The 10,037-nt window shown below is 37.8% G+C and overlaps 1 protein-coding gene across 2 annotated transcripts; it reads left to right on the top strand.

Annotated features, from left to right (window-relative positions):
* Positions 1-531: 531 nt before the first annotated feature.
* Positions 532-5,039, top strand: LOC140752691 (zinc finger protein 711-like). Of its 2 annotated transcripts, none has more exons than XM_073087027.1 (2): positions 532-670; positions 1,411-2,792. In XM_073087027.1, exon 2 carries the CDS (start codon positions 1,506-1,508, stop codon positions 2,607-2,609), a length of 1,104 nt encoding a protein of 367 aa, XP_072943128.1. In that variant the 5' UTR covers positions 532-670; positions 1,411-1,505; the 3' UTR covers positions 2,610-2,792. The 2 variants fall into 2 exon arrangements, with proteins under 2 accessions (XP_072943128.1, XP_072943127.1); XM_073087026.1 differs by lacking the exon at positions 1,411-2,792 and adding an exon at positions 3,694-5,039 and having other exon boundaries at positions 629-670.
* The last annotated feature ends 4,998 nt before the right edge of the window (positions 5,040-10,037 follow it).

Below are 10,037 nucleotides of genomic sequence, written 5' to 3'. Positions count from 1 at the left end.
CACGTTCAGGTGTTTCATTTGCCTCAATAAATTCAACAAATTCAAATGTCTCTTGGAACATATGTCTGTGCATTGCAGGAATTTTATATGCAAGGTCTGCGATGCCGGTTATATAACTCGCAAGTCGTTAATGAATCACAACAAAATCCACAAGACCGGCTCTTTCAGCTGCAAGTTCTGCGAGAAGGTGTTCAGCACGGTACCGAAGCTGAAGAGTCATGAGAATTGCGTCCACCGTCGCATATTTCGTTCTAAGTGCAATCAATGTGGCGAAAGTTTTAGAGATTATAGACAGAAGTTGTTTCATTTGATGCGAGCGCACGATATAGCGCTAGCTACGCTTAATTGCCCCGCCTGTGACCGGACTTTCACGACACAAAAGGCGTATAATGTACACACGAAACGGTACCATCTAATGGAGAAAAAACATCAGTGCACGCATTGTGAAAAGACTTTCTTTACGTCGTCAGAGTTGAAACGGCACTCGGTTAAGCATAGCGGCGTGAGGAACTATCAATGCGACGTTTGTCTGAAGGCGTATGGGCGGAGAGAGACTCTGATGCAGCACCTGCGGATACATGCGGACGACCGTCGCTTCAAGTGCGAGCACTGTGGCGTGACCTTCGTGCAGAGGTGCAGCTGGAGGGGGCACATGAAGACTAAACATGGGGTGTGTATTTAGAATACATATAGAAATCTCTTTCCAATTTATTCAAACTTATTACCAAAATTTCAATACGCTCTTATGGTTTTTTTTTTTATATTTTGAGCATTCTTGTTCAGTTAGACCATTTTCAACAAACTACTTCAAATGAAAATTTTGCTTTGAAATATGAAATAGTCAAGAATGAAAAGATTTGGAAATGGGATAATTATTTCAGCTAGTAAAAAATAATTTAATGTTATTTTATTACAAAACTTAAAACGTTAGGTGAAACTGATGGCACTATAGTACGAATAGTTATGCTGTAAATGGTCATTACATCTCAGATTATTGTGATTTTCATGAATAATAAATGTTTTTATGATTGTTTTGTTTTTATTATTACCATAATTGTGTGGAAATAAAGGATTTTTCTTATTGCGACTGTTTGGATGCATTGCATTAACATATTTCTACGAGAACCTCTGATAGACAATTGCTACTCAAATATTTTCTTGGTCTAGCAATTTACAAATTAAAATAATTACATTAAGTAGGGGAGAGGAACCATCTTATAACCATAACCGACTAGATTTAGGGAATTAAAAGTTCTTTTCTTGGGTATGAATATGTTTCGTGTATCTTCAATGAACCTACAAAGATGCTCATAAAATTACGAGCCGTTTTTCATATTTTTATCTTTACTGAAACTAGAAGACTTAAAAACACCGTTCTTTCGACATTAAAATGTATGCTTTTCTTTGTAGGTACATACATAGACCAGAAACGTAGCAACACTAATCGTTATCAGAGAGAAGTGGTCATAAGGGGATATACAGAAGAGTGTACGGAAAAATCGGAAATGGCTAATGTCAATGATGAGAGTGATGATTCACAAAGTGAGGATATGGACAATCTGTCTGAACAAATGAAACTTTTGTGTAATGTTAAGGAACTAATGAAATGGTCCAACGCGACGCCGTTTCGGTGTTCCGGTCAACTTGGTTATGTATGTTCCTTTTGCGATGACCAGTACTTGGAGACGGATCAATTGAAACAGCACACTATAGACTTACACTCAACTGATCCAACCGCCTGCTTCACGAAGACCCGGGACATGACGAGGTTTTACCTGAAGATGGACATTACAGAACTACATTGCGTGTTGTGTACGAATGAATTTGAGACGCTGGACGAAATAATGCAGCATCTGCAAGAAGATCACGATATGGAACTGTACATGGAAGTCAAGAAGTACATGGTGCCGTTCAAATTTGATAGCGATGTGTTCAGATGTTTCATTTGCCATAATAAGTACAACACATTCAAGGGCCTGTTGGAACATATGAATGTACATTGCAGGAATTTCGTGTGCAAAGTCTGCGGTAGTGGTTTTATCACGCGCACGTCGTTAGTAAGCCATGAGAAGAACCATGAAAGTGGTTCGTTTACCTGCAAGTTCTGCGAGCAAGTCTTCAGCACGTTGCCCAAGAAAAAATATCACGAGAAATCAGTGCATTGCGGCACTTTTCCAAATAAATGCAGTTACTGCAATGAGTGTTTCAGAGATTACCACAAGAAGATCACACACTTGATGGAGGTTCACGGTGTGGAACCTAAAAGAATCGATTGCCACGAATGCGATCGGTCGTTTAAGACTCAGAAGGCGTACATGCGACACACGAAACGATGTCACCTTTTGGAGAAAAGATTTCAATGCACACTTTGCGAAATGAACTTTTTCACGTCGTCAGAGTTGAAAATGCACACAGTTAAACACACCGGGACGAGGAATTTCCAATGTGACGTTTGCTTGAAGTCGTACGGAAGGAAAAGCTCGCTCCAAGAGCATATGAAGATACATAGGGATGACCGACGGCACAAGTGCGTACATTGCGGCATGGCGTTCGTGCAGAAGTGTAGCTGGCGAGCGCATATGCGAGCTAAGCATGGCGAAGAAGTTTAAAACATAAATTTAAATTTGGAACCTTAATATAAAGCCAAAGTTTTGAGCGTATTTCTAGCGTTCCAGGCAATAAATTTAACCACTTCATTGGATATTTTTATATCTTTTGAAATCAAAGTCATTTTGCAGGTCTTGAAGTCATGTAATAATATAGTCACATAAACGGTACAGAGTAACGATATAACAATTATACGTAAGTAAGTTCACACTAGTGATTAGAAGTATTATAACTACACAAGTATCTCCGTTATTCGACTGCTCTTGCTGAAGTCTCCGACCAGAATGTCGCTTTCTGTTAATTCGAGCGCCGCCAAGGTGTCGTCCCCACTTCACCTACCCGCATCTGTTTTTAAACTGTAGTATCAAATGAGTCACTTATTACTTTAATGTAACGTTATAAAAATGTGATATCGTTAATATCCAAGCTTCTTATTAACGACGATAACACTTTAGATCTCCAAATACAAACTATAAAATTTTATTACCACAATTTAGACGAATCCACAAACCTCGATTATAGCTTCATACATACATATTGATCAAGTTTACTGGTAAAGTTAGACGTAACCTCAATATATTTAAGATATCGATTATTCCGTCATTTTTTTATGTTGTAAATATTTGTTACCAACTCATAGACGTTGATGAGTAAATTTATTGCTAAAATAACAATTATTTGTTAATATTATTGATGTAATAAAGATTTTTTAAAGACTACTTGTTTAATTTGAAGGCAATCTCATAATGATTTGCATTACTACTTAGGTGTTATGAACGTCTTAATGACTAAGATATTTCCTGATTATACCTTTTAATCCCAGTATTTTTTTTTAATATTTTTTGCTCAGCGTTTATATCAAAAACGGATCTAGTGGTCCTGTTAGTTAGATTTCTAGACATAAGATCTTTTATGTATAATGAATAATTTCGTTCTATTTTTTTACGGAAACCTACAAACATAGAAATTTAAACGGCGTTTATAATTTTAGTACAAATTCACACTCGGTGTTTTTATTATCCATTATTTCTAGTGAAGCTCTAAAAGAACGGCCTACGACATTAAAATATGTGCTTTTCTTTGTAGGTACATACATACAACAGAAAGGTAGCAACATTTATCAGTTTCCGAAAGCAGTGACGATGAAGAACGGACGTACAGGACGGTTCTCGAGCAAATTACTAAGGACCAAATTGAAGGCTGAAGATGTCAGGAAAATTTATTTGAGCCATACGCCAGAACGTATGAAGCTTTTAACTAACGTGAAGGAGGTTTTAAAATGGTCTAACGCAACGCCGTTCCGATGTTTCGGGCAACTCGGATACGCCTGTTGCTATTGTGACGATCAGTATCCAGATCCGGCTATTTTGAAAAAACATACTCTAGACGCGCATTTGAACGAACAGAACGCATGTTTTATGAAAACTCGCGATATGACAAGGTTTTACGTGAAAGTAGACATCACGGAACTCCGGTGTAAGATCTGTTCCAACAACTGTGACACTCTAGATCAAATAATGCAACATCTGTACAGGGATCATGATAAGAAACTGTTCATGGAGGTTAAGAATTACATGGTACCTTTCAAATTCGACAGCGACACACTAAAATGTTTCATATGCCTCAACAAATTCAACAGATTCAAAGCGCTTTTGGAACACATGAACGCGCATTGCAGGAATTTCGTCTGTGAAGTTTGCGACGCCGGCTTCATAACGCGTACGAGTTTGACGAATCATGCGAAAATCCACGCAACTGGTACTTTCTCTTGCAAATCTTGTGATAAGGTCTTCTGCACGTTGTCGAGGAAGAAGTCGCATGAGAAATACGTTCACGGTGGTGTCTTGCTCAACAAATGTGCGCATTGCAACGAGAGTTTCAAGGATTACCACAAGAAACTCAAGCATATGCTGGATGTGCATGGCGTTGAGCCGATCACGCTGAAATGCCATGCATGCGATAGGACTTTTACTAACCAGAAAGTGTACAGGAATCACACGAAACGGGATCATCTTATGGAGAGGAGATACAAATGTACACAGTGCGAGATGAAGTTTTATACGTCGAACGAGTTGAAGGACCATTCGATAAAGCACACTGGCGTGAGAAAGTTCCAGTGTGACGTATGTTTGAAGGCGTACGGACGGAAAAGCACCCTCAGGGAGCATATGCGGATACATGCGGACGACCGTCGGTTCAAATGCGAGCATTGCGGCATGGCGTTCGTGCAGAAGTGCAGCTGGCGAGGGCATATGCGTGCTAAGCATGGAGAACAAGTTTAGATGGCGGCTGTTGTTTATAACTTAATTTTAATTCTTTAAACTGTATGTGAGGTATATTTTTTTCCGTTACGCAATAAATGTTTGTTTTGTGATCACGTGAACTTCCTAGGTCTTCTGAAAGTAATAGAATAATTTAATATGATAATTTATCATTTATATTTTAGTTCAATAAAGTTTATGTGTTGTATGGCGCATTTTTATTTATTGTTTCTTTATTCCTTCGAAATCTAAAAATGCTTATTATCACCAAAGATATCAACCTTAAAACTATTAAAACGTACTAAGACTAAAACTAGTACTAGCTACACTCTATCGTCACCTTCTAGAAATCGCAGATATTAATTAAAATAATATTATACTTATACAAACACAATATACACAACAACATACAATCAATACATGCATTTAAAATAGTAATATCAATATTAATGATAAATTGAAATCTACACTGTACTGAATAATGTTGTAAAATTATAATACTTAGCATTGTTTCTGCAAATTCATTTCTTTTAGTTTACATGAAATCTTGTGACACTGGGGATATTAATGTTAATGTTACATTTAATATATTTATATTTACTTTTAGATTACTATATAAACAATGACTATCGAAATAATTAAGTTACGCTGAATAAAAAAAAAACTATTCATAACCAGATATTTTCCTGGAGTTTATTCGATAGTTGTCGATATTATTTTTCCGAAGCCGTTACTAATTTCTTTAATAGCGTAGAATAATATTAAAAAAAATCATCAGGCACCTGGCCGGAGTGTGAAAATACATATTTTACTGCTTTATACGTGTTTGAATGAAGAGAAGAGTCACTGAGAGTGCGATTTCAACCCTTTGTTTTTCTTTGTAGGTCAGCAACGTCAGGTTGTCATCAAAATTGATAACTGGGATAGTAGTACGGGTCGAATCAAAAGTGAAAGGATTATTCTGAAGAAATTGAGAACAGATGGAAAAGTTAAGGTAAAGAAAGAATCTGACGATAAAAGTACGAAGGAAACAGTGAACGATGGAGATGTGGATAAGAAAACGAAGAAGAAATTTGAAGTTAACAGATCGCCTGAGTTGGCGAAAAATCGTGTTAATCTCAAAGCAATATTGCAGTACTCGAACGCAACGCCGATACGCTGCCGAGGAGACATCGGTTACGCGTGTTGCTTCTGCGAAGATCAGTATCCAGATCCCGCAGTTCTTAAGAAACACACCATAGACGCGCACGACTACGATACTATGAGTATGTTGATGAAGGAAAAACGGGTTTATTCAGTTAAACTGGACATCACAGCCCTTCAGTGCAAAATATGCTTTGTGAACATAGAAAACGTAGAACAACTAACAGATCATCTAATAGACGCGCACAAAAAGGCACTTTATAAAGACATTAGAAGCTACATCATGCCTATGAAGTTCGAATCTGACGTCCTTCAGTGTTTCATTTGTCTAAATACCTTCAATAATTACAAAGGATTGGTGGAACACATGAATACGCACTCTAGAAATTTTATTTGCGAAGTCTGTGATGCTGGTTTTCTGAATCGAGACATTCTACGACATCACTCGAAGACCCACGATCTGGGCACGTACGCATGCGACCACTGTCCAAAAACATTTAACACTTATCGAAAGAAGAAATCGCATGAGAATGCAGTGCACTTACGAAGGAACATGGTGAACAAGTGTGGATTTTGCAACGAGAAATTCAACGGTCATTACAAGAAGATCGTTCACTTGTCGGAAGTGCATGGGATCGATCCGACGGTTCTGAACTGTCAAGCGTGTGACAGGACGTTCAAGAACCGCAGCGCTCTAAGGATACATATCCAGAGGTTTCATTTGATGGAGAGACCGTTCAGTTGTACTGAATGTGAACTGAGTTTCTACAAGAAGTTTGAGTTGGATAAACACATGGTGAAGCACACCGGTATTAAGGATTTCCAATGTGATGTCTGCTTCAAGTCGTATGGGAGAAAGAGCACATTGCGCGAACACATGAGGATACATAAGGACGATCGGCGTTTTAAATGTGTACACTGCGAAATGGCGTTCGTTCAACGGTGTAGTTGGCGGGGACACATGCGTTCTAAGCACGGGGAACAAGTGTGACTTGAAATTAACTGTTTAGAGATTTGTAAGAGGGTTTATAGTATTAATACCATGGTTAAGAAGATAATATGTTTCTGTTATTTCTATTACGATTAATAAATATGTTTTATATACTGCTTGTTTAATTTATGTATTATTTTTTTATCTACATCGGAAAGAATCGAATTTGAGAATTTTATGAAGCTATATTTTAATTACATACCAAACCTCACGCACAAAAGAAGGTTACAGTTAAACTCGTTTGAATTCTTTTTATTCCCTTATTTCATGAAGAAAACTATTCGAACTATTTAAGAAAGGGGATCGCCAAAATGATCTACATGTTACGATCCTAGATGACAAGTTTCAAACACGCCTTAAAGGATTTAAAATTTTGTTTGTAGGTGTACGTGAGCTTCACGTTACAGTGGAAATTAGCGAAACAGAGGACGCTTGTGAAGATTTAGACGCGGAGTTGAAAACAGCTAGACCTGACATCGGTCGTGTCTTGGAGTTGATGAAAAACCGCGTCAACTTCAAGGAGATTATCCGTTGCTCGAATGCAACGCCATTTCGTGGGCTAAAGGCTAAGGGTTACGCTTGCTGTTACTGCTCGTACACGTTTCCGAACCCTGCGATACTAAAAACCCACACTCTAGCTGCTCATGATGACGCTACCAAGGAGAAGCTCATGAAGGAAATGAAAGTCTACTCCGTAAGACTCGACGTGACTGGATTAGAATGTAGCATTTGCAGTTGTCCAATGGAGAATCTGGAACAATTAATAGATCATCTAATAGATGTACACGATAGAGTTATGCACAAAAATATCAAGAACTTCCTCTTGCCCTTCAAGTTTGATGGTGACGAATTGCGATGCGCCCTCTGTTCAAAACATTTCGTCAAATTCAAAAGCCTGTTAGAACACATGAATACGCATTACAGAAATTTCGTTTGTAACGTCTGCGATGCCGGGTTTGTCTACCGTGATATACTGCGACATCACTCGAAGTCTCACGATAAGGGCGTGTTCCATTGCAACGTTTGTTCGAAACAATTCGACACTCGACGTAAGAAGAAGGCGCACGAGAGTGCTGTCCACAAACGCGCGAACATGATCAACAAGTGCGGTCACTGTGACGAGAAGTTTATCAGCTACGAGAAGAAGATGAGGCATATGGCTAAAGCGCACGGTACTAACATACCCGTACGGGAGTGCAATGCCTGTGACAAGACGTTCACTAGCCTAAACGCCTACAGGGTCCACTTGCACAGAGATCACTTGATGGAGCGCAACTTCAAGTGTGACAAATGCGATAAGAGCTTTTACGAAAACGATTTACTGAAAAACCACATGTTGAAGCACACTGGGGAGAAGTCGCACCGTTGTAACGTATGCCTGAAGTCCTTTGGCAGGAAGAGTACCCTGAAAGTGCATATGCGGATCCATGCGGACGACAGGCGGTACAAGTGTGATCACTGCGGAATGGGATTCGTGCAGAAGTGCACTTTAAGCAGCCACATCAGCAGCAAACATATTGATTAGATACAAAAAGATAGTAGATGGAATGTATGCCAGGCCTTTTATTTCTAGGTCGCCTTTAATCCGAAGTGATATAGTCTATTCGAGATCATTAAGCAAGTGTCTATTCATTTCGATATATTGAGCGTTATTTGACGATACAATTACAATTGGAATATAAATAAAATTATGTTTAAGACATATTTTAAATAGGACACATTCTATTTCCATTTTTTATATTATTTGCGGCTATATAACATCAGATGGATTGCTTGTTTTCTTGCGTGTTTGTTTTCTATCGATCTATACTTTGATACAAAGTGACACTTAGGAATTATTACTTGATATTAAATTTACCAAATCACACTATTTGTTGATTATGATTGTTACAAGTGTAATTTTAGAGTCTGTGGACGTTGATAGATTTATAATATACATTTGTTCAAATCAAAACCTTATTAACTGTATCTTAGATAGAAAGCTGAGAAAATATATTTTTAAAAACATTTGTGGGTTTTATTTCATTATGATATGAAGAATATACTCTTTTAATAAGATCGGAAATTAATGAATAAACTAAGAAAAAAAAAAGTGTCTAACAATCGTGGACCAAATCTTTTAAATTTTGGGCCTCGCTTAAGCTAATGATAATATCAAAGTTGTTCTGTCAAAGTAAGTTCTGTCCGTGACTTTGGCACGTAAGAATATTACTTTTTATTTACAATAACAAAGAATTGAATTGCATTCTACTCTCTTCAAATACGTAGACAGTCCTAGTTAAGTATGTTTTATTAGATCATGACCTACCTCGTAAAACAAAGGTCCTTAAATATTAAGGTTTGTAATGGTTGCATGTTTATTCATGATTATACATGATGTAACTGCGATCCATGTTCTAAAATACTTCATTACCTAACCTACCCTATTCCCCATTATTTCCTTTATTATTAATTAAAAAACTAAAAAAGTCACTTTCAAACAGGCAAAATTTGGAATATTGATATATTGTCGTGTTCTGAAGAATCTAATTAATTATTTCACCAGGCTCTTACGAAACCCATACTTAACGTTTCGTAAAGTTAGGTGCGCCTGAGGAGATTCAATAAAATATTGTTTTCTTTCTAGGTTCCAGACATCACGTAGACATCATTGAGTTAGAAAAGTATTCAAGGCGAGCGAATAAGAAATCCCTTAGGATTATAACAATCAACCGTGAAGAGACGGAAACTAAATTCGTGGATACCTTGAAACGAATAACGCCGATGTACAAGCAACTGACTAACTTGAAAGAGATTGTGTTATGCTCGAACGCTACGTTAATTAAGTCCAAAACTGACTTTGGATACGAATGCTGCTTCTGCGATGAGAAATATCAAGTGCCGTCTGATCTGAAGGAGCACTGTCTGGATAACCATAAGGGAATCGAAGGCGCGAAGTTCATGAACCGTGCCTTCGAGAACAGCTTCCTCGTTAAGCTAGATATAACAGATTTGCGCTGTAACATCTGCTACAGTAGTATCGATACCCTCGAGGA

Source organism: Epargyreus clarus, unplaced genomic scaffold (assembly GCF_041222505.1).
Source record: "Epargyreus clarus isolate Ecla_fem2 unplaced genomic scaffold, WU_Ecla_fem_2.2 ptg000025l, whole genome shotgun sequence".
Classification (NCBI taxonomy): Eukaryota; Metazoa; Arthropoda; class Insecta; order Lepidoptera; family Hesperiidae; genus Epargyreus; species Epargyreus clarus.
This window is presented reverse-complemented; position numbering and strand designations above follow the sequence as displayed.